Below are 25,764 nucleotides of genomic sequence, written 5' to 3'. Positions count from 1 at the left end.
TGAAAAAATGTCTACAGTTTTCTCCTTTTATGAAATGTTCACTCAGAGTTTGTAACGATCAGAAGTAGATGATTTTTTTTATTGCTGGTGTGTCAAAAATTCATCTACTGAAAAATTCAATTTTGAGATTATTTTTCTAAATTTCCATTAGTTAAAAGACAAGTAGGGCTAATATATATGTGTAATCTTTTAATCTCTCTCTTAAAATTAGAATATAGAAACTATGTAGGCTTTTGATTTTCTGAATACCCATTGGACATTTTGAGAAAGTCTAGTCTAAGTGACCTTGAGGTCTTAATAATGGAGAGAAAGTACTATAGACAGAAAAATCTCTACAATGCAAACACACACTCAGAAACATCCAATGCCTTTTGGTGTGCACAATTCACAGTAACATTAATAAAAAATACATTAAGTAAAGCAAACTTAGCACAAGCAAGGACGTTTTTTTCCCACTGTACAAAGAACAGGACTTAAGTTCTTTTGTTTTTGGCTTATTTGTCTTGACACAGACACATCATGAGCCTTCTTTAAACACCATGCTGGGATTGTAATACAGTGTAGTAAAAAGTAGATCCATATACTTTGTTCCCGCAGGGTGTAGTAACACGAGGCACGATGAGTCTTCAGACAACAAGGCTCCAGAATACAAAAGATAAAACCTTTTGGGGCTGTGACTGCTGCAAAAACATAGACATAAATACTTACACAGTGGTCTTTATGGGCCCAGAGTTACGGCGCTGTTTGCCCGCTGTATCCCAATTTCTGCTTGTTTTTACTACAGTAGGTATGTGGCTTCTGCAGAGGCATAACAGAGCTCTGCAAGAAGAGCTCGGTGGAAACAGCCTATTCTCTCCTCTTGTTTATATTCATATCTAACTTTCAGTAGATGAAAAGCATTTATAACCATTCAGCATACAGTTTGTGGTGTTTGTGAAACATGTAGCACCCTGAACTGTCCTGACACACAAACATCACGAGAGAGTCTGACTCATAAAAGCACCTGAAAAGCTGTTATTACAATTATTTGTTTACAAATCAGTTTCAGTGATTTTTCTGCATTTGGTTATAAGAATAATGTTTTTGGAGGTGACATATGCTGTTAGTTTCTCTATGTATTATTGAGTCTTGTAGGCATTCACAGTGCCTTGGACACGTTCTGTTTCCCGTATGAATGACAGAATTATTGTTGGCTGCTGCATTTTTTTTACTTTGTAATGCAATGTTTTATGTCTTGGGAGTTTTTTAAAAGGCTAAAACGATGAATGTGAAAAGCAAAGCAGATATGCAAATATAATTTGTGCAGGTTTAGAGAAGTCATTTAACTAACAAGAGCTACATTTGAAGTCTCTTGTAACACAATTTTAACAAGGGCCTGTCTGCCAATCATAAAAAGAAAAAAAAAAACTCAATATCAAAATTTTTTCAGAGTACTGATTGCACAAGGGTCATTTTCAGCTCGCTGGTGCAGCATTTGTCCCGCTACTTTTTTTAAGCATTGTTCACTCTCACCATTTTGGCAACATTCGTTCATTGTGTTTCTTTCCTCACTTTCTCTCCTTTTTACTTTTCATTTACATACATGATAAAATCGCTCACCAGTTGTGTTTGCGGTTCTACCTATATGCTCCCTGTCTCTCTTACTCTCAAAAAACCTTCTTTCTGCTTTCTTCTGCCCTCCACTCACCCTCTTATCACAGTTCATTAACATCACTGTTTGAAGTCAAGTTTGAAGGCTAAAGCTGTTGATTAGCAATCAGAATATGTTTGTAGTTTTTTGTATTCATTAGAGATCCCCACATATGCTTGCAATACATAGTCTACATGTACTGAAATGCTTGTGTGTGCTTCTTACAAGTTATTGTCTTTGTATCTCTGGTTTATCATTCAGTTCCAGTTGTGGTATGTGTAAGTACAGTCATGTATTTGTTTGTATTCACATGCAGGCCCATGCTTCATTTTGTGTGGGTGCATTTGCATGCATATGTACAAGAGGTACTAGAGTTAATTTTTTATCAGCAAACGTCTGTGTCTGTGTTTCTGAAAATGTGTGTTTGCGCCATATCATCGTGGGTACCAGGTTGCATGTCACCGGGTGGCCTCTGTAACTCTCTGCTGCAAATGAGCTGGCAGAGGGAGAAATGGAGAGATGGTGGGAGAAAACAGAAGGAGCAGGGAGTGATTGATTGATTTTGCCTTTCTTCCAGTGGAGTAACATCAGGAGAAGTTGTTGAATATAAATGATGTTAATGAACAGTTAAGTCTGTGTTAAAGCACTTGTAGTAAAGGCTGACAAGCTTCTTTTAGAGGTAGTTGTCAGTGATTTGGTGTGTTTGACTCATTTAGTGCAATACTAAAAAAAAAACCTAAAATTTTCACAATATTTGTCCAGCCTTTCAATTAGATGAGACCATTTTCCTACTGTGAGTTACGCTTAAAAATGTTTTGGGAAAAGTAACATCCAGTTTTGTAGGACTACTGCAACTGGACACAGCTGTAGTACCTTGAACGTTACCTATAATTCCTCACTATATTTTCTAACTAGAAAAAGCTTGTCCACATCATTGTTTTACATGACCCATCTGTTGATAAAAAGGCAATATCCTAAAAACAGAACTGATAGATTAGTAAGAAAGCCAAGAGGAAATAAAACTAACTAGCCAGCAAGGGCAGCTTAAACTGACTGACTGATGACTTCTCATTCGGGGGCCCATTTCTTATTGTACTGAACTAACTAACCTAGAAACCAATTTTCACTGCACCATATATTATAATGCTGACATAAAGGGGAAGAGAGATAATGGTTGTGATCATCCAAAGATCAGACAGGCTTTAGACACAGATAGTGTTTTTCTTGAAAAAATGTTGGGTGGCTGCCTGTTTCAGACCATTTGGTAACCAAAATTCAGGCAGTCAAATGACACTGGATGAGAAAAGGAAACATGCATTTGGTTACTTCATTACAATAATGTGATGACTATTTCTTACTTTGCAAAAGATGGTTTGAATGGACCTCTATTGTTTGCAGAAACATCATCAATGGCACATTTTTCTCTTCATACTGAGAGCAGTTTTGAATGGGGGAAATGACATTTAAACTGTGTTCATTGGACAAAAGACTGTAACAAAACTGTGATGTGTTTTTTGGGATTAATACAGTAGTGATGATTGGTTTTATTTCACTGTATCACTATTTTATGAAAGAAAATATTATTTTTTTATCTCAAGAATCAAAGTTTCTGTTTGCTAAGAAGGGAAATATTTTGACAGAAACACATGCATTCAAATACATGCAAAGCACACCAAACCTCTCTTAGGCATACACAGAGATGCTTATTGTCTGTCACTCTCTCCTACACTCACAAATGCACACACACAGACTCAGACACACACACTTAGCCTCCATATAGTTGAGATGGATGAGTATGCAGTAACTGACAGTTGATTCATCGGCCCCGCAGCCCCCATACATATTCTAATGCAGCCTTGAGGAAAGTAAAAAACTTGGAGAGGGAAATCAGGACTTTTGCTTTTAGACTGCAGGAGTAAAGGGACCATTATTCTTACCCAGCATAACGTAGCTGTCAACTGACAAAGCACCTGTCATGGCAAAGAGATTCATTCTCAGAGACCACAAACTTCAATCTTTAAATGACTCTTTTAGTTGCAAGTGTTTTCAGTTTACGCTGTGTAGCATAAGGAAGCTTCATTTTGAAAAGACCTTTAATTAGTTGGTCCTCTATTTGCACGTGTGTGCTTCTGAGCATCATCGCCTCCATCTTAATAATCATTGATCAATTTTCAAGCTGATCCATGTGTAGATGCCTCAAAGGTTCTGTATCACAACAAAGCTCCAGGAAACTGATTTTTATTTTTATTTTTTTTACCTAAAAGAATATTACAGTGTGATTATGACTCACATTTTAAGGACACAAGAAGATAATCCACACTTGGACAGCATTTTCTTGTTTCTAGTGCAGCTCAGGCACATCATATCCTTCTGTTAAAAAGTGGGTCATGACCACTGTTCAAGGTGCTGATATAGAGGTCTTCCAAGAAGTGGGAGCTGCCCATACTAATTACCATAGTTCATAATGATGAACAGAATTCTCACCGGCACTGTCTGATGGCCAGTAAAAAATAACTCCATTTAATTTCCATGCCATTGTTTCCATCTGCTCCTGTTGCTCTTTAACTAAGCCTGTTGTTGAGTCACACTACTGTGCCTTCACATTTTGTTTTGAAAGTTAATATTACTATGTATTTGTCTTTCTCAAATAATTAAGTTTCCAGTAGATTGCATTTACCTAATGTCTTCTTCCTGAAAACAGAAGATCATTTATGTGGTCTCATACTCACCATGTATTACACATTCACATGTGATAGTGGGGAGTATGAAAAGTCCCTTGTGGCATTGGTGTTTAGTAGCAATTTAGCACTTTATATCCTTTTACTGAAAGTCGTTTTGTCAAATATTTAAATTTCCCCATTATATATAGTATTTTCCAAATATAACAAATGGTCTGCTTTTAGTTACACTTCTTTTCATATGGGTTAGAACTTTTCTTGTCTGTGTCATTTCAAAGGTTACTTTCATTTTGAAAAGATATTATCTATAAAATGTGAACTTGGTTTGGACAAGAAGAAAAAAAAAGGAAAGAGTAATAAAACCTCATGCTTTTAGGCTTGACAGATGCCATTATTTCCAAGTAGCTGTCAGCAGTGTGTCAACAAAGTGATGGATTAATGCTACAGGTAAAGAATTTGACATCAAATGTCCCCTTTAGCTTTAATGGTATCTATTTTCACTGCAAAAGGTAAAGTGCACGTTAGCGGCAGAGTAATTCTTGAATATTACATTAAAAGTTGATGGATTTGTACATTTAAAGGTACAACATGTGTCTGTGAAAGTCCAAGGATGTGAGAACTTGAGTCTCAGATAATGGATGGATGGATGGAGGGAGGGAGGGAGGGAGGGAGGGAGGGAGGGATGGATGGATGGATGGATGGATGGATGGACCAAATAGTCTGTAGTTGCTACAGAAGTGTGAAAAAAGTCCATGCCTATATAATGAAAAGATAAGTTTTAGGTTGTTATTTCTGAAAATTACACCTCAAACCCAAAGAGAAGATTGGAGGCATTCAGTCTTTTTGAGTACTACATACTGGAACACAGCTGGAATTCTTTTTTTTTTTTCAATCAGTTTTTGGCAACAGTAAATCCTGTAATTCGTGCTGCATTATCAATGATAAGGCCAGCTCCAGATATAGTTACAGTGAAAAGAAAGTGATGTATTTTTTTCCTGTTAGCTGTGTGACTTATCAGGGATTGTGTAATTTATCAGGGACAAAACATTTTATTGATGTATTCAGAAGAATATTTATTGATTATTTTATTTAAAAAAGAGAACAATTTTACACTTAAATAAACATTTTTGTCTTTATTTCACAGCTCCACCCACTCCCATTGCACCTCCTGAGCTCCTTTCTGTAGGTGCTACTTACCTTTGGATCAAACCCAATGCCAACAGCATCATTGGTGATGGGCCAATAATCCTGAAGGAAGTGGAGTACCGGACCACTTCAGGGAACTGGGTAGAGACCCATGTGGTTGACTCCCCTACATATAAACTGTGGCATCTGGACCCAGACGTAGAATATGAGATCAAGGTCCTGCTTTCCAGACCTGGAGAGGGAGGAACAGGACCCCCAGGTCCACCACTGGTAACCAGGACCAAATGTGCGGGTAAGTAAACACTTGTTTTTTTCTTTCTTATTGCTTTAATTATTTGTTTAATTATTTTCCCATTTATGTTGGCTTTTTACTTATTTCTCAAATATTTTTTTAAATTTAGATTTCATTTAGAAATCTCTCTTTGCAGTTGCTTGATTCTGTTTTGTCTTACTTCTGTTGGACAACTGTACTGTGATCCACTGATATACTCATCTCATTCATTAAGTAGAATCCTTAGGTAGCACTAATATAATAAGAATGATTTACTATGGTCTGCATATGGTGACAGCATGACTTGGAGCCAGAGAGGTAAAAAAAGCTGATGAGAAAGATAACAAAGAAGGAAAAAATGAGGAAAAAAAGTGTTTCCTTTTACGTCTTCTTGGGAAGAGAACGCAAATCAAAGCTGATGATAATTGACATGTTAAGAAGAAGCCCCGGAGATGAAGAAATGTTGGAGTGCATGGTTTGCAGAGAAGAAGGTAGGAGAGGTTAGGTGGGGGCAATCATGGCCAGTAATGAGTATCCCAGCGGGGGTGTAAGGACGCAATAAGTAGGCAGTTCATTTGATAAAATGACAGCCCATCAGATCTCTGATGGCCTCTTATGTGTGTGTAGGTGTGTGTCTGTGTGTATGTGTTAAGTGTGTTCTTACTTAACAAGTAGGAAGCCATCATTCTCCATTCCAGCATTCTCTATGGACTTCTCTGTGTTTGCATTTTGCCATGCAACTAATATTTTTGTTCTATCTTGGCCTTTTGACCTCTTTTTTTTTGCTTTCACTGTACTACTTTAGTCTTCTGATTTTCTGACGCTATTCTTGCTTCCCACTCTCTTTCGTTCTTTCTTTCATTTTCCCACTTTTCATTTCCTTTTCTCTGCAACGTTTTTCCACTCTTTTGTCCTGACTTCATTTCCTCCTTGTCTTCCTTTCTCCCATTTTAGTGTTTTCTTCACCCTTTCTCTTTTTTTGTCACTTGGGTTTTACTTTATGGTGGCGTTTTTTGAACTCTTCTTCCCTTCTGTCCTTTAATGTTTACTTCTTTTGTTTTTAACACTTTCCCCTTTTATTCATGCCTCCCTCTTTCTTCTCTGCCATGTCCTTCTTCCTTCTGCCATTCTTTTTCAGTTGTTTTTCTCAAGGGCTTCATTTTATGAGAATTAGAGAGAACAAGACCAAGACAAAATGATGATGAAGAGTGAGAGGAGATCAAAAAGATGAAGGTGCTATTCTGTAAAGACAGTGTGTTCGATCTGGATCTAACCTTGCATTCAAAGAGGGGAGAGAGAGAGAAAGAGAAAATGCTTTAATAATGCTTTTGATTTTTTTTGATGCTGTCTTTGTTTTGCCACTAAGAAAATATACATAGCTAGTGCGTGTGCCTTGGGGCATTCGTTGTTTATGCTACAAGTTCTGTCAAAACTTTGGAGCATTAACTTGGCAGATGCTTAAATTTAATTGGAATGGGAATTTTGTGTATTTGCGGTTGCTGTGTTATGTGTGAGTGAGAACGTGTGAACTCTACTGTGTGCATATCTTTCTGTGTTTGTGTGTGTGTGAGTGTGTCTGTGTTGTGTACATGCTTGTGTGTCTACCACAATGTGTTTGTGTTTGTGCATTTGTGGTCTTCTGTCCACCCAATGTTTTTTCTTTTTTTTCTTAACTCTGTGGTAATCAGCAGGTGAAAATTATGTGTTAACACTACAGTCCCTGCTTCCTTGCTTTATCTATCTCTCACTTTCCATCTCTCACTCTTACTTTCTGTCTCCCATCTTGAAACACAAGTAGCTGGTGAGGCGCTGGGGTCTTATGGGCCCCACGCATAAATGTTTTCTCATAAAGAACTCATTGTGCAAACCTGCTAGCTAAATAGCTTACTAGCTTGTGGAATATGAGCCTAACCAAGCTTTTAAAAGAGGCATAGACCTTCTATCCTTCCATCTACACAGAAAATGCTTATGCAACGTAGCAGCCAGATTTTTTTCAGTGCTACAATACTCAGTCATGATGCAATGAGATGCCTTTGCTAATATCAAATTACAAATTGAAGAGTGCTTTTACAAATTGATATATACAGCAGATGCCAGTTTGCACAATTATTAGTAAAAAATGTTAACTCTTTCTTTTGCTTTTAGATGTTGTAATAAATAAAATTCCCTACCTGTACCAGTTAAAAATGCACAACAGACAATTTTTATGCATGTTTTTACACAGCCAGAGTGAAATTTACTCATCTAGTGGAAGAACAATTAGAAACAGCATAAGTTGCAGTGAAATACAGGGTTACCAAAATGAATCATCTAATTTCAAAGTGAGTTTCACATGGTTGACAGTAGCAGCATAACAACAGCATGGCTGCAGTGGCTCCAGACATGCTCTCAACAGTATGGGAAAAATTTGACTATCGTATGGAGGGGGACACAAGTTTTGTGTGTAAAATTTTATTTTCAGAAGATATTTTAAAATTTACCACAAGCTTCTATGTCCATTACTTAAAAAAAAAACTATAGCCTTTTGAATTCCGATGATTCTTTTTGATACACCCTGTTTTGTTCTCCTGTATTATATCTTTTTTTCTAGCTGTTTATAGATTCTTATGTCACATGGCTATAAAAATAGTTCACATAGCTGCTCTAAATATGGGAGAAATAAATCTCCCCGAGGGACCAGGGGGCAAAGCAGTGAATGTTTACAATGTCTGAGTCCACCTATTATCTGGCTCTTTAAAATATCTTTGAAAAGAAAAAAAAAAATGAATGCACGAGTTTATGTTATAGTTCCTTATTTCATTGTAGTGCCCAGTGGGCAGGCTAGTTATTTTGGGACATTAATCATAAAAAGAAGTACATGTTACTATTTTTTTTCTCCTGTGGATCAATACAAATTTTGTGAGGTAGTGAGTATTTTTGATAATGGGCTGTCTGTTTATTGTAATGAAGGATATCACTCAGCAGTAAGAGTTGCTTGCGGATGTAACTATTTGGACAATAATGAAGTTCTGTGGCACAGAGGGATATAATCATGAAGTGAAGTGAGTATGTGTTTTATTGACTTTTGTTGACAATAAGAACTGTAGAAAATGATTATTTGGCTTCTCTTTCCCTTTTACCATCCTTTACAAATCCAGCTCTACACCTCTAATAGATCCGTATTCTTTCTTTGCCTTGGAGTACATCATCACACAGGTTATTTTAATTTCCTGGTCTCTACTGTGTTCATTCTTGTGCCCATAAAGAGACAGCCCACCTATTGTCTACATACACACACACATACACACCTGTCCTGTCTCAGACTTCCTGGTATGCACATCTGAAGCTCTCTGCCCTTTCCCAGACATGCACATACACACTCTTCAAATTTTTATATTGCTCAGACAAAACTTCAGATTGAACAGAGGCTCAAATCTCAGAACAGTTTGTCTGTGTGTACTTGCAGTGCATTTAGAAGTAGCCACTTGTTTTCTGCAGGTGTACACCTGCGAGGTGAAAAGGGATAACTATTTCTCACGTAGGAATAAGATGAGGCACAAGAGGAATTGGAGACAGTGAGATAGGATTAGGTGGAAAAATGTTGCGTGTGAAATAAAAATAGCTGCAGTGAGACAGTGGGAAATCAACAAAGCGAGGGGGGCAACAGAAACAAGAGAAAATGTGCTAAAGGATGAGAAGAGGGGGTGAAAAGAGTTGAAGAAAGAAAACAAGAAAAAAAGGATAATAAAAAGCACAGATGAAACAGAGTGGTGGAGAAGAAAGAGACAGAAGAAGGACGCAGTGTAAGAGAAAGAGAAGCCAGTGACGTGAAGTGAAATGGAACAGAGCCGGTGGTCACTCTTTTTGTGTTTGTGTGTAAAGCATAGTAGAAAGGAACATGTGTTTCTGGGCTAGTGGCGCAATGTTTAGCTGTCACAACCATTCATGGGGTGCTCCATGTGTGCTCATTTGTGTGTGTTGTGCGTGACAGGATTGAAGCAGGCAGGCAGGACAGATGTTCAAGAACCTGCTGGCTGCTGGAATGTGTGTGTGTGTGTGTTTGTCGCAACACTTCCTGTGTTCACCTTTCTCTTCTTGTTATCATCTACAGCCATTCAAATTAGGCTTCACCAACAGACCTAATAATCACTTTAAAGTCATTCTCCTGGCATTTATTACACACCCGCAAAATCATGTCTTTTCATTAAAATGATATATTTTAGATTTTCCCATCACCATTAAAATACTTCCTTCATGGTTTAAAATGGCTTATGGGTAATTACACTTTTGTATTATTTGTGCAACCTCTCTACCTGCAGCCTGCCCCTCACTCTTCCTCTGAATCTCTAAATGGAGACACAGTGCTGGTCCACGAAACCCAGGTATTTAACTGGTAAATCAGAGGGCAATAGGAAAGGGTTTAGTTGAACTTTTAATTAAGAAGTAGATGTGGATTACAAAAAGAGGTGCTATAGGAGATGAGTTGTTTAAGGATGTTTGGAGAGTATGTTGCGATTCTATGAACATTATAGCCCTGGGATTGCTTGGTGACCTGTTTGTTGTGTATCTTGTCTCTTCCCCTTTAAAAGCTGGGATAGTTAAAAACAAAGAGATTTGATCCCTGAAGCAACTGATCACTCCATAAGTGCAGTAGATAATGTTATTCTGTTTCAATTTTCAGTAAAATACCAAATGGCTAACTAATATGATGGGAATTATTAGAATCAAATAGGGTGAAGCTATTTATTGCACAGATGTTGCTACACAGATGGACTATTCCATAACAGTTATACCAGTGCAGATAAAGAAAAACGGCTAACAATGAAAATACTAACTACCAATATTTCTCACATAAGCAAGTAGGAAAAGGAGCAGAATGGAGAAAAAACTGGAGGGCAACTTGAAAAACTGTCATAGACTCATAAAATTAAGTCGAAGTTCCTGCAAAAACTACCCAAACATGACTCAGTAAAGTGACTCACTATTAACTGACAATCTGACAGGTTATGCCTGTTAAGTTAAGCCATATATAGGCGATGTCAGTGGAAAACAAAAGACTGTCAGACCAGAAACCTTAAATAATTCAGAAAAAAATGACAAGGCAAACACACATGCACACACAAATATATATACATACGTATAATTTGGACCAACTGGCATCACATTTTAGCCCGATGGGTACCCTTTAGCTTCATTTCACCAGTCTTCATAGTTTCAGGGTCTAAACCCAATAAAGCAGCAAGTGAAAATGAGAACAGAAAGCATGTGAAAGCATAACTAATTAAAAGTGAACAGCAAGCGAAAGTAAAAGTAATGAGCGAGTTACAAAAAAGTAGACCAAATACAAAGACGAAGCTCCTTCTTATGCACACTTATGGCTCTTTCCAGTAAAAGCATTTCCTTTGTCCAACTGGTATTGCTTGAACTTGTGCATCATGGCACCAACAGCAAAGAGCACTGTGGATATGTCTGAGATGCCAGCGACTGTGACAAAACTGCAGCATTTGATACCCTGGGAAGGAGAACCAGCTGGGTTCAGGGAGGACATGGCCTTGATCATGATTGATTTCACTGTGCACTCTCCTCTACAACTTCTCCTGTCTTTCCTCTTTTTTCTTGGTCCTATTCCCCCATCTTCCTTATCATCATTCTTTATACATTTCAGGGCTTTCAAATGGTTCCTCAACTTTTTTCCATTTGGATAATTTGGTTTTATGCCTATAAATATATACCTTTTTCAATAAACCAAACTCAGAAAAAGAGATGTTTCCTCACTCCTGCAATGCTCTCTATAAGTGTTTATGACCTTCATAGTTTTGTGCTCTTGATCTGATTTCAAAATGAGCCTCTATCATTTCAGTTCATCCCTGTTGATCTTTCTTACTTAAGTCAGCGACACTGCTTAGCTGCAGAAAGCCTGTCAACACGCACAAACACACCCCTGACATTTTGTCTTCCCCTTACCCGTCGTTCATCTTTGTATCTCTGTCCTTTTCCCTCTCCTTTATCCTTCCCTGTTCCTCTGTCTTCTTGCCTCCACTCTTGCTTGAAATTCAAAGTTCCCAAGCATAAAATGTGATATTGGCTGTGATTCTTGTCTCTATAAATATCAGCTTTTAACTTAAACATTACCTCTTCAAAGTGTAAGTGTATCCTCCTGTAGTCCCTTACTTATAAATTAATATTTTTTATGTGCGGCGATATTGTAAGTGTTGGCTAATTTGTTACCCAATAAAGACGGACTTTTAATTCACCTACGGTCTTTAAATCTTCCCTTAGTATATTTTCTTTGCCTTTTACGCCCATACAATTTCCTTTCCGCGTCTCTTCTTTATAGAAGGCAGGTGCTAATGTGAATGTTGGCTAATATGCAGCACTCTATAAAGACTCAATTCATCTGAGGTTATATACTGCATCTGAGCATCTTCTTTCCTTTCCCCCTCTTGGCCGATTCTTATAAAGTAGATCTTTATGTGAAGGATGGTAATGTGAGTGTTGGCTAATGTGTTACTCCATAAAAATGGATTTTTAATTCACCTGCTGGGTATATACTGATTTGGCTGACACCACTGCTCTATCATTTTGCCCAGCCAAGCAGTATAGATGCAGTTAAGAGAGTGCATCCGTTTTACATCAAACATTACCAGAATGAAACAGTTCAGAGCTCAGATTTTTGCAGGTGCACTGGTATTGAATCAAAGCCTGGATCCATATTTTTTGTGAAATAAGCACATTGTGCTGAAAAGGAAATGGAATGTCACAAATGTACGCTCCTCTTTTCAGCTACCGGTTGATGAGCTGTAGCCCTTAGTCAGGAGTGGATGTCATCAGAAGGTTCCTAGTGGCTGCCAAATCACTGGACATCTGCATGGAACTTTCAATTAGTCTCTTCTCACCTACAAATTGAGCACTTTATGCTTCCACCTCCATTTGCTGAGCCCAGTCTTTCTTCTCTTATTGCCCAGAGCATTCAGATGTTGCCAAATCAGCCTGTGCAATACAGCTATAAAAGCTGATATTTTAAACTTTTAGCAGTGTTCCTCTAATGACAGATAATACTCTAATGTAATATTATTCAGAAAAGCCACAGTGATGTTAAAGATGTGGCTTATAGCTTTCCTGTAGCGTTAACTCTCACCTCCAATGTTTAGTTCTGTGTGCCATCCCTGACTTGTTTTGCTTCTAAGTAAGATAATTACATCCTTTTTATTGACAATTTATCCATGGCTTCCCCTTTAATTTTACTTCTAAAGCCATCAAAAACAATGTGTATAGTATCCATCCATCCATCCATCCATCCATCCATCCATCCACCCAGCCAGCTAGCCAGCCAATTGAGGTTCTTGGGGCGCTGGAGCCTTTTGCAGCACTTACATGGTGAGAACCAGCATCTAACACAATGAGAGAGACAACCATTCACATTCACACCTACGGGCAGAACATGCAAACTCCACACAGAAAGGCCCTGGTCAGATGGTGGTGGTTGGTTCGTATCCAGGACCTTCCTTCTCTGAGGCAATGGAGCTAACCATTTGAATTAATTTAACTAAGTCCTTGATTTATAATAATAATATTATTATTTCTCAACCACTCAACGTTCTAGCATTTCCCTTAGTTGTTAATATGATGGAATCACACAAATGTATTTTAATAAACAATAATATCTTTAGTAAAAGAGATGTTCTACAAGTATTACTATGTGTAAAGCGGCAAATAGACTGTGTCAGTGTATAGCTGTATCATTAAAATGATATTGATAAATACAGGATTGTTTATTGCTAAAAAAAATTATTTTTAAAAAACACATCATCCCGTGTGCTTTAACACTTTGTAAGCCACAATGCCTCATTACCAAGTGTAAATGAGTTTGTAGGTGACATTTTTAAAATGTGCTTATGTAGAAAATTAGTATGACACTGACATTTGAACTTTAATATTTAATTTCTGAAACTGCTGCAGTGAAACAATTTAGTTTTGCTGTTTAGAAGTCTGTGCTATTCTGATAACACATTGAAGACTCATTTATTCGACTGGTTTTGCAAGGCAAACAAGACAAAAATGCAAAGTGTGTTTAAGTGCTCTATAAAGTCTCTGTTGCCATACAAACTGATCACAATAATACTGACATGTTGATTTTAGAGTTTGATGCAGTTGAATGTATTTACAGTGGATGGCAGGCGCTTTTGAAAGCAGACAGTAGACATATATTCCAAGTTTTAAAAATGTAACTGCCATTTTAATGAAACCAGTTTTCCCCTTGCCTTTATTCTCATTGCTCTGTCTTTATTTGGCCTATTCCAGACCTTGTTACTGTTCTCTGACAAAACACTAAAACAAGACAATCTTGAACCAGAACATGATTTTTTCATCACAGTGCTACTTGATATGAAGGAGCCTTTCATATGTCAAGGAACTTGTCTCCACCATGCTATGAGAAATAGTAAGCATGGTAGTACAAAGTGACTGTTCCACTGGCAGTGGCTTCAGTCTGGTAGTCAAATGAAGGGTTTCCTGTGTTGCAGCACAGATGGAAGCCTCCTTTTTTATTAAGTATTGTACAAATGAGCCAGTTCTTTCTTACAGTGCTTGCTCAGTAGGAAGTAAATCATAATTTGCCTCCTGCTACTTTTAGACATAATATAATATAAAGATGAGGGTATTAAAAATAGAAGTGAACACGGAAGCACATTTCTGTTTGTTATATTTCATGAGGATTGTCAATATTGTCATCGCTCGAGGCATGACTATGTTGTTACCTCAGGGAAGCAGTTAACCATTTAACCAACCCAGACCAGGGCCTCGTTCTCTGGATCTCTTCGCTTTGTAGTTTTTCCTTTTCTTATCATGCTAATTTATGTAAAATTCCCTGTTCGGCTGTGTTTTTCAGGCCCTTTAGGATTCCATAATGGCTTATTTCTTTATTATTTAATCTCTGAATGCCTGTCATGTCCTTGTCAGTTCTCCCCTCACTGTCATTTAAGGTCAGCGTACATGTGCGTTGGCTCTCTGCAATCTGACGTTCCCTCATTCATGCGCTGAGGCCGACAACCACCCACAGAGCGCCTTATACTTTCTTGTGAATTCCTCTTTTGAATTTCCTCTGATGTCTTGTCACCCTTTCAGCATAGTCTCTTTGTCACTGGTGCTACTTTTTTAATGCACTAAGTTGAAATCCTGCTTCCTTGAGTGCTCCTTTAAGCTAACTTAACCACGTCAGTGAGAATGACATGTACCACTTTTGTAGCATTCGCTCTCACTGAAACACATGGATGTTTCTTATGCTGGCTTTAGCTTTCATAGCAATACTTAAATACAAATGGAAGATTTTGACACCAACTTTCCATAAAATAATTTCCAGTATAAAATACCACGAAGAACACTTGCGGAAATGAGAAGTTAAAAAATCTATTATACCTCTAATAAATCCAGTCCCAATGATATTACAGTAACTGGCTTAAACTGATGCATAAAAAAAACTCTACAAAATTAAAATCAAAATTAAATTTTTTCTTAAAAATCATTAGACGTTAAATGACCTGACAAGTGCACTCTGCAGGGTAAATTGCTGCACATATCAGGAATGTCCCCTGAGCGGGGATGCTGGCTTTCATTTAGCCCACATTTCAATTAGGAAATAATAAGGCATACGGATATTAAATTTAAATCAGTGGCTATATTAAATGTACTACTTAAGTGCTTCACAGTTTACATCCAATCTGAAAACGTTTTAGAAAACTAACAATGTTTTATACCCTGGATTTTGTTTTTTTTGTATCCACGTGTGTTTTTAGCATGTGTGTCTCAGAACCAAGAGTTAGGATTGAGAAAAGATAGTTTGTTAAGTTTTAATGCTGCTCAAGCAGATAATGCCTATCTATTGTATTTCCCACAAGTACATAGACTGCATTTCTTTATTCTTCGAAAGGATTTTTGTTTTTTATGTTCATGTACATGTATATCTTTGTGTCGTTCTAAGCGCACATACACACACTCACACAGGCAAATTATGTCCTGAGGTACATATAACATAATCCCATAAGGACATTATGAAGGCACAGCTGCATCTTCATAACTTGCCAGACTCTCTATTTAAGATAGAAAAGACTTCCATTGTTGGGTTTAGAGTCCCTCGACAGTCTACTCCATCTGCCTCATCTGCCACATCTAATTTGATAATGGCTGAGAAATTTCAGAAATTATCCACTTACTGTGTTAATGCACTACATAGATAGATAGTCGTTGCCTAATTCCTTTAAATTTGCTGTTTCTCTTGGTTTCTGAAGGGGTTGTAATTGAGTCCTTAAAAAATTCTAGGAGGAAGCAATCGAGGTTCAACATTTTGATCACTTGCTTTCAACTCACTGAGATGCCTCTGAGTAAGGCATATGCATCCTTTTTATACCAATGACATTTTTAAGGACACGTTGTGCAGTGTTTTGATATTTGTTTTAAAAACATATGTGCCCAAGACAATCTTTCCTCACTTGTAGTTATTTGCAGTCACACGGGCTGATAAGGGAATAAAATCACACGGTAATATGGCTGCTGTGAAAACGTGTCAGGATATAAAACATTATATATCTTATTTTAAGTCTTATTAATCAGAAATGAATCTAAACCCAAAAAGCTGATCCTAAAAAGAGAAATGTCTTTTATATTTTAAATGTTAATGTTGTGTTCATTGTACTCTTCCTACTGGAATATAAGAGTATCAGTTTGTGTGACTCTTTGTGTGCCCCAGTAATTTCTTCTTCTAATTAGTAAGAGTAATAGCACACGGGACAGACTATTAATCATCATCAAACTACGGCCAATGCTCTTCTGCTCTTCTTGCACTTTCCCCAGCGGGTGTTTATTATTCTACAAACAGTCTATGGAAACAAGGGACACTATTTGGTTTCATCGTATTGGAGCTGGAGTTGATTAACGATGACGTCAACTTTTAAAAACATTTAAAAACAGAGCACCTAACACTGATTTACAACAAACAAACACATAAAAAAACACTAAAAAGCATACAGATGAGGTTCACCAGCTACCTTTTATTATTCAATCAGGAACAGTGAAAGGGTCCATTATTCACTGATTTAAGTGGCATAATTGGTTCCAAAAATAACAGAAACGCAGAGAAATCTACCTGGATACTCTCACAACACTTTAAATCTTCCTAGTAACAGGCCTCTATTCTGAGGGTGTGTTACATGCTTGTCATGGTGGAGCAGAAGGGAGTAGAGGGGTGCGAAGTTTGTCTGTCTGACAGATGAAGCGAGAACTGCTTAAAAACCGGTGTCAGACGTGAGAACACGAAGCAAAAGTCATTATATTAAGTACAAGATACAGGCGTGCACGCGGCATTCAAATGAACACACAAAAACAAACCTGCAAACTTCATTTATACCTCCTAATGATGTGAACGTGTGGGCACGTGCGCTCGCACACAGGTCTGCAGGTGATGCAGTGCACGAGACACACAAACATTAATGTACAACACTTTTTTTTCTTTTCTTTTTTTTGCTCTCACAGCAGTGTAGCGATTGTAATCAACACTTGAGAAAGCTGCAAGCAAGCAGGATGAGTAACACCAGGGGTGAGAGTGTGTGTGTGTGTGTGTGTGTGTGTGTGGGTGTGTGTGTGTGTATGTGTGTGTATGTGTGTGTGTTGGAGAGAAAGCTGTAAGTGAGAGAGATGTGTGCTGAATGCAGGGGAACAAAGAACTTACCACAACACTTTCTTGAATGACAGAAAAATTACAAATACAAAATACAAAACAGACTTATGAATACCCACAATGCAGGTAGTCTCTTTTCCCATAATTCTATTGGGTCCTTCAGTCGGGTCGTGCATTCATATTTACTGTGTTTCAGCTCTTTTCTATGATTACAAGATCTCTTATAACAAAGCACCATGATTTCTGCGTAATAAGTAACCATCCAAGGCTGAGATGTACATACAAAAACAAAAAAAAACTTTTTATAATCATAGACTCAGTTCTACATGGGTGTGCGCACACACACGAGCTTTCAGCACTAGTTTTAGACACACACATACACGCACACTAACATACAAGGCCAGTCCAGCAGAGTTTGAGGAGGAAGCCAGGCAAGCGCAAAAGAAATAGAGGCTCTTTATTAGAAGAAAATGTTTCCCATTTTGCCCGCAAATAAGTTGCTCACACACATAGATGCGCACTGAGACACACACACCCACACACACAATGCCGCAGGGCTGTCCTTTGTTGTGAAGCCATCAGGATCCAATTTCTCCTTCATTAAGTCTTGGTAGGAGGCAGTATACAGCCACTAGGTAGCTAGCCTTCTCCCCGCTACCACACACTAGCCTCCTCGCTCCACGTACACACAGCACACATATAGAGAGTATAAATGCCCTTATCTTCCTCCAAACCAAAAATATCAATAAAGGCTTGTAACAACAAAGCCGGCACACATAAACAGAACCACACACTCGTGCGAGAATCATTTTTTTGAAACAAGATGAGAAGGCCACAACAAACACATACGTGGTTGCAAAATACACACACGAACGAGAGTTCAGTAATGAAATCTCTAGTTCGCTTGGAAGAGAAATAACAAGGTCTCAGCTGAGTGAAAGAGAGTCATCATTTGTAGCTTTAATTGTCCTGAGCAATTACCACATGGACACAACGGTACACACTCCTTCCTTTTGTAAGCACTTACTGCTGGTCCTTCTTTCTCCACGGGGTCAGATTGTACTAGATTTTGGTAGCAGGGAACACAGCCAACCATTTTGGTGTGTTACAGTTCAGCGGGTGATGGATGAACTCAGATGGTTTAGTTGTAAGCATGATATAATAGACACAACCACAACTCATGCAAAATAATAAAAGAACTCGGACACTGCATACATTTATGACACAAAGCAACTCTTACTTTTACTAAGTTAACAATTGCTTGTTGGTGAGGAAGAGGTGGCTACGTGTGTGTGCGTGTGTGTCTGCGCCTGGTGTATCCAAAGGGCAGCCTAGATAAAATGCATTAAACGGAACAGGTCTGGCTTTAATTGGTGCTCTTTGGTAATTGGCCTGTTGGGGCTGATTTGCATTGTTTCCAGGGCAACAAGCTTGTTTCTCTATATCTAAGCACAGCAGGAGGGTCGGGAAAAGCGAGGGAAGAATAGAGATGTCGAGAGGTGGTGCAGAGAGAGAGAGAGGGGTCAGAGAGAAGGAGGGAGGAAAGAAGTTTTGTGGAAATTGCTTTTTCTCTGAGGAATTTCCACAGAATTAAAAGGACACAGCAGCAGTAGCTTTTTTTTTCTAGAGAGGACTTTTTGAGCACATACCTTTACAATTGTTGTTGAGAATAGTGATACAGTTCTTTCGTACTTACTTCAAGTTAAAAATGTTATTCAGCACAGATATATAGACATAGAAAGTCTGCTACTGGATTCCTGTGCAAAAACTTCTGGTTTCTCGGTGTTTCTCTTTGTAACTAAACAGTCAATCCTTCAAAGATACACAGCATTAACACACTATTACATTATTTATTAGATCCAATACAGTAATTTTCCACAGCAGAAGAGTAAATGGGGTAAGGCAGATAAAGGGAAGGCTAGAGTGAGCATAAAGAGTGGAATAGAAGTGGAAAGGCATGCAACTGTGGAACAGATGACAGGGCAAAGAAGGCATGATAGTGCAGGACAGATAAAAGGACAGATAAATTGAGGACAATTTTACTCGTTTAGTGACCAGGGATGCTGGCAGCAGCTTCGATTTTCTGTGGCTCTCTTTATGGTTTCTTGTAGAAGCAGTGGAGGTGAACAGAGTGGATTAGAGCTGAAAGCTGCATTTTCTGACACAGGAAGTCAACAGCTCCACACTCTGAATTGGACAAGTGATGAAAAGTGGGCCAATTTTCATCACCTCACTCAGTGAGGCTGTTTAATTTTCTTTGTGTGTGACTGACTGTGTGTGGTCGAGTAACTAAAGTCAAATTTCTTTGAAAAACTTTCTTGGACAGATTGCCTCAAAACACATTACAAAGCAATCAGTGATGTTCTTCAGACGCTGATATAAACTAGTCCAGTGATTTTAAAACAAAAAGAGACTTCAGAAAATTAGTTTTTGCAAGCCAAGATCATTACCTGAAAAAATCTTCATGCCATCAGCTATTTTTATTAGTTATGTATTTATTTGCAACAGTCCAGATTTGGACTTCTAATGCAACCATATTTAAAATTAAAATATGTCTTCATATTTGTTCAGTTTAAAAGCAACCTATAGAAAATAGTTTAAATTAAAAAAAAAAAAACACAAATACTAATTATTGAATGTTACCAGTCCTTTCTTGAAATACCATGTGATTTATTCACTGTTGCTAATTTTCACTGGTTGGTTTCTATTATTTACTCAAGCTAAGGTTTGACAAACAACTAGATTATTTGTGTTAGACTTCACTGGAGTACTAATTAGTTGAATTTTTCAAGTTTGGTGTTGGTTAATGGCAGCTTTGTTATAAAGCTCAGAGATGGGCTTATTTTACCTAAAAGTTTCCTGTATTATAGTCAAATGAGAAAATTTGCTTGCATTCAGCAATTTAACTTTATATTCAAATTGCAACAACGGCCCAGTCTTCTTTTCATTATTGCACCGCAGCAGTTGTTATAATTTCTTCAGTCATTTCCTGGCCTCTGTGGGGAATTGAATCAAAGACTGTCCGATGGACTGGAGCCTCTTTAGTGAAAGATCTTTGGCAGTTTTTAAAGCAGGGTTACGGGCTCTTTGGCTGTTTGAGTGAATTGAACGTGAAAGAAACAATCTCCTTTCAAACTACAGAAGCAGAACTGTTGTGACAGAGAAGAGGGTCCACTTCAGAAGATTTTAAAGATCTTCTGACAGGGGCGAAGCCTCACCAGGAGATCAAAGGGTAGTATGTGCTGTCTTTGACCCTTTACATCTTTGATCAGCTGTACCAGGCTGTACTTTGATACTTTGATGACCATAGAGGAAGTGGGTAAAGGTCTGTGTATATGTGCATCTGCTGTTTATTCTTATTAGTTTATTTTTCTTAATGTCCGAGCATAAAGACACACTGAATGTAACAGCTTACAGCAAACATTTCTATTTTACTTAAATCTGAACACTATTTTTAGTCTTTTCTCTCTGTTCTCAAGAGTAGCGACAGCTACAAAGATGACAAGTGAGCACACACCGACACCTATTTAATGGAAATGGGAACAAAAGCAGCAGCATTGGTCATTCATAACCCCCATGTTCCTGAGACGTGACCTTTATCAAAAACAAGCTGATTGCAGCCATCTTGACATCGGCACATCACACTCATTAGCACCGCTACACCACAAATAACTGCTGGAGAGGTTTCGAAAAAAAGAAGAAAAGATACAATCAAACAATGACGCTAACAATAATGAGATTGGCAGAGGCTTGAACATTTGTTTCTTGCAGCGGCAGGTCAAGGTGGTAATGAGTTGCTATGGTGATTGGGAGTTTGCCGGCTTGTTGATTGGTGCTTAATGATGCCCTACTTGATCATCTCATTGAGTGAGAGGAATCTGAGGAGGGTGTGCAGAGAGCGAAGAGAAGGGGAGCAATAAAAAGAGTGTGCAACAAAAAAAACAAGAAACAAGAGCGATTTAGATAGATAACAGAAAGGTGAGGCAAATAAAGAGACGATCAGATGAACAAATGAGGGTAGAGGAGGAACAGACGGAGAAAGAGGCCACTTGGTTTGTTGTGCCAAATTAAAACAAGAAACAACAACTCATTAACTTTGCAGTGTTTCATTAACTTGTCAGTTAAACAATGCTTAAGGTTTATACCCATTTACCTCGCCAAGACTTGAGTATTTACAAAAACATAGCATACCTTGCTGTCTGACTTTGACAGCTATAGGTTGGTATGTCCATATTGCACCTTCTACTCCAAACACTCCCTCTCACCTGATTTGATGCATGGCATTCCCTCTGATCAGTGATGGGAAATGATGCACCCGGCGACATGATGTGATGTATTAGAGGTGTGACATCAGAAATCATCCAGTGGAGCTGTTGGGATTAAATCATGCAGTTTATAGATGTGGCCTTCGAGCCATACTTCACATACACACAGTTGTCCTTTATGGCTTCTCTTCTCCACAGTCAAGACCTTCAGTTCTGAGTTTTGAGACAGTTTGGGAACACATGCTGATGTTCATGTGGTTGAAATGCAAAAAAAAAAAAAAGTGATATGGACGAAACTTCCCTACTTACTTCAATGTTAGCAGTTCTTTCCCCACATTTTCCCATTAAAAACCCTTTAAGATCGGTTTGGACTGGATAAAATTAGTTGTGTTCATTTTTTCTTCTCTTCTCTTCTCTTCTCTTCTCTTCTCTTCTCTTCTCTTCTCTTCTCTTCTCAAGAGGAAAAACCCCCAATTGATCTATTCACAATCAAAGGTATACTATGTGGACAATGTACTCTAATAAGAACACTACTGTATACGTCCACCTACACATTGCACTTACAGGACCTGCTTGCCCATGGAGACCCATGCCATGAAGCTCCCAGCACACAGTTTTTGTGCCAATGAGGAACTTTGGAACTCTGCAGTTATTGAGTCAGCAGAGTGTTGGAGACATTCATGCTCTAAGTTCATCAGTTCTTGGCGACCCGCTCTGTAACTTTGAGTTACTGTGGTTCCTAAACACTTGCATTTTGCTATAATAGAAAAAGAGAAATTTCATGAACTGACTTCTTGGTATCCTATCAGAGAACCACGTTTAAATTCAGTGAGTTCTGAAGGAGGTCAGAATGACCAGTTTTATTTATTTATTGTTTTTTACATATATGGCAATAGGACTGAAAACACCTCAATTAAAATATTAAGTGACGTGGCCAAATACTTTTGTACATGTAGTGTGCCAGTATCAGTCTCTCTCTCTCTCTCTCATTCTCTCGCTCGCTCTCATTTCCCATTATAAGTCCTCCCTTGGGCCACAACTTTAATGAAAAAGGAAAGAAAGGAATTTAGAGTACATGAGCTCTGGCAAAGGGTTAAAGTATTACTGGAAAATTTCAAGTTCCTTTAATTTTGTGGTTCCCACATGCTAGGCAGTCTACATGATGCAGACAGCTATCTTTGAACCTCTATCTATCGCAGCAGCTGTGGCCAAGGTCACGCTGGGGAGTCCCAGCGGGGGTGCAGGTAGGTCGGTGAACAGAGCCAAAGAAGAGAGAAAAAAATAATAGAAAAAGGAAAAACAGACTGCGGGCTCTTTTTCTTTCCACAGTTGGAAATGCTGAAAGAAACTCAAGCAATATGCAGAGTCAATACTCCCAGCTGAATAAAGGTTTATATACACTCATTTATGATTAATTATTTATATGTATTCAAGTATTCTGCGCACACAGGAGTTTTCTGAAGCTGTTTAGACAAGGTGATGACTTTATGGTAATTTTCAAGGCCGTCGTTTGTGATGCTATTGAACTGTTATACTGACAGGTGTTTCTAAGATTAATTTTGCTGTAATGAAAAGAATTAGGATGTCTAAACCTCTGAGTCTGAAATAATAAGCTCTAAGATGTCAGATTTTTATACATCTTCTTTTTTGCTTCATATTTTCTTTCTCTTTCTTACCCCTCCTTCGTCTCTCTGCCTCTCCCTCGCTTTGTCTCGTTCTCGCTTTCTCTCACTCCACCAAGTTTACTTTTTTTACAGTGTGATTTATCTCTATCAGTGTCAAACAAATTAACAATATTGCCAAAGTGGTTTGCAGTATATTACAATAAACTGAGAAGCACATCAAAATAATAGAGAAAAATGATTTGGCTGCGCATTCTTCCTTTCTCGAAAGCCCACTGCTTCAATATCTGGGCTAATAAATGTGCTCGCATGGGGTTTGCTGGCACACACACACCACCCACAACCACATTAAGGTGGAGGTGGCAGGCAGGAATTCATGCTGTCTGATCCCCTGTGAGAGCAGTCATTACTGCATGACAGTTTTCAGCAGTAGAGAAGACACACAAGCATTTGCTTTCTCGTTGAAGCTTGTAAACCAACAAAAATTCCAATTACACTCAAAACGATAATATTTATACGCACTTACGTAGTTGGTGCGTTCAGTGGCAGAATGCTGATTGCATTCTCAGCTTCCTTTTCCCATGAAAAGGACAAGTAATAATAGTCATAAAGTCGCCACTGAGGGCAGTTTGTTGTTCTTGTGGGGGTTAGAAGTTAGTGAATGTTGCAGCACTTACTTGTGTATTCTTAGTAGTGCTGAGAGTCCTGGTTGAGAGACTGGATAGTGTGGAAGAACTTGAGCAGTCTGCATAGAACACTGACCTCTGGCTTGCAAACAAGCACAGGCCAGTGTTTTTGTGTCAAGCTTTTAATGGACACACATAGACACACATAAACATATTGGCAGTTAGGCAAAGATGCATCTTGGCTAGGTGATACTGACCAGTTTCGGTAATGCACTTCATGCTTGACTGCCTCTGTCTATCTTTTTTAATTACTCTGAGCTTGTAGTTAAACACAAACACACACACACACATGCTCTCTCTTCCTTTCTCCAATCAAGTCAAAGTGAATGGAGCTCACTCACCAGAGCGAATAACAAGAGCCAATAGAGGACAGATTGTTTATGTGTGTGTGCGTGCCAGTGAACATCTTGTTGTGTAAAAATGTGTAGTATGTCATCCCACAAATGTCTATCTGTCTGTGTGCCTGCAGGTTTGGGTGTATATGTTGAGCTCATTAAGAGTACCCAGCAGACTTCACTGACCTCTCTGTTCTTTGTCCAGTTTCTAACTGCTGATGAGAGCTGGAGGGGAAGGAGGAAGGCAGTAGAGGCGCATGCAAATTAGGGGGGAAAAGAAACAAGAAGATGATTAGAGACAAAGATAAAGAATAGAGAGGAAGAGCGGGTAGAAATTGATATAATAAGAAAACATAAAAGATAAAAATAGATGCGAGAAAACAGTGGCGGATGGTGGGATACAAAAGCATGATAATAATATTGCGGTATAAAGCAAGAAAATGACACAGGAACTGAGGAAGGGCGAGAAAAAAGGAGAGACTGAGGTGGAAAGAGCCAGAGAAACAATGAGGATAAAGCTGGATACACAGGGAAAGACTGACATTATTATTGCCTCATTGCTATTGCTGCTCTCTGTGTCTGCTCATATTGTGTTTGCTTTGACTATAAGTGCTTCTTTATTCCTCTTCAGTAAAGCACCTTTTCAAATGAACTGAAAGAAACCAGTGTGTTGTAGTATCTGCCCACAGAGTTCTTTGCCTGTCCCAAAGTCAATCTTGTGTTTCTGCTCCTATTTCTGATTTGTGAATGATAAATTGAGTCTGTCCTTTTCTTTCTGCGGCATGGCGATGGATGGGGGCCCGACATTTCGGCTGGGATAAAAGCCATGCTGATGAGAGCTTTGTTGAGCCTTTATGAAAGCTGGCCTGCTGCTTCACGAAGGCGTTCAATCATATAAACACGCCATATTCATTTATCAGCCCTCACAACAGGGTTCAAAATTTGCATTTAGCAAAGACCGCCTTCAAAATTGCCAATCTTTCCGATTGAGATATAATCTCAAGAAAACCTTCATCAAGCCAACGTTTTCTGCATGTCAGAATGACAAGCATGTGTTTGTGCAAAGTTTCATGCATCATTATTTTCCACCACCTTCTACCTCCTGCTTGTACATACCATGACACATCAGCAGTAAATGTGATGGAACAGATACTACTGGGAAGATAAGATACATATTTCTCCCAAAAGTATTAACATAATATTTGTTACATTCTGTCCCTTAACTTCTCCAAGTCTTTCTTAAACAGAAATTGGATTCAATAAATGTTACACTCCTGTCTGCGTTCCCAATAGAGGGCTCCATTTTAATGGGACACCGGTCAATACCCCCCCATTAAGCTCACAGACAAGACAAAAATCATTGACACTTAGCACTCATATGCGCAAACAAAGACAAACACCCAGAAAGGGACAAAGAATTTAATGATTTGTGTAGCTTTGGTTTTAAAACCTACACACACACATATACACACAGGTGTACATTG

The 25,764-nt window shown here is 38.4% G+C and overlaps 1 protein-coding gene across 4 annotated transcripts in view; it reads left to right on the top strand.

The window, feature by feature from the left end:
- ptprt (protein tyrosine phosphatase receptor type T) overlaps window positions 1-25,764 on the top strand; it is a 313,011-nt gene that overhangs the window by 92,829 nt on the left and 194,418 nt on the right. For all 4 annotated transcript variants that reach the window (XM_039612110.1, XM_039612109.1, XM_039612108.1 and 1 more), the window contains exon 8: window positions 5,453-5,746. In XM_039612110.1, coding sequence (XP_039468044.1) covers window positions 5,453-5,746 — 294 coding nt within the window. The remainder of the gene's footprint in view (window positions 1-5,452; window positions 5,747-25,764) is intronic.

Source organism: Oreochromis aureus, linkage group 5 (genome assembly GCF_013358895.1).
Source record: "Oreochromis aureus strain Israel breed Guangdong linkage group 5, ZZ_aureus, whole genome shotgun sequence".
In the NCBI taxonomy this organism is placed as follows: domain Eukaryota; kingdom Metazoa; phylum Chordata; class Actinopteri; order Cichliformes; family Cichlidae; genus Oreochromis; species Oreochromis aureus.
This window is presented reverse-complemented; position numbering and strand designations above follow the sequence as displayed.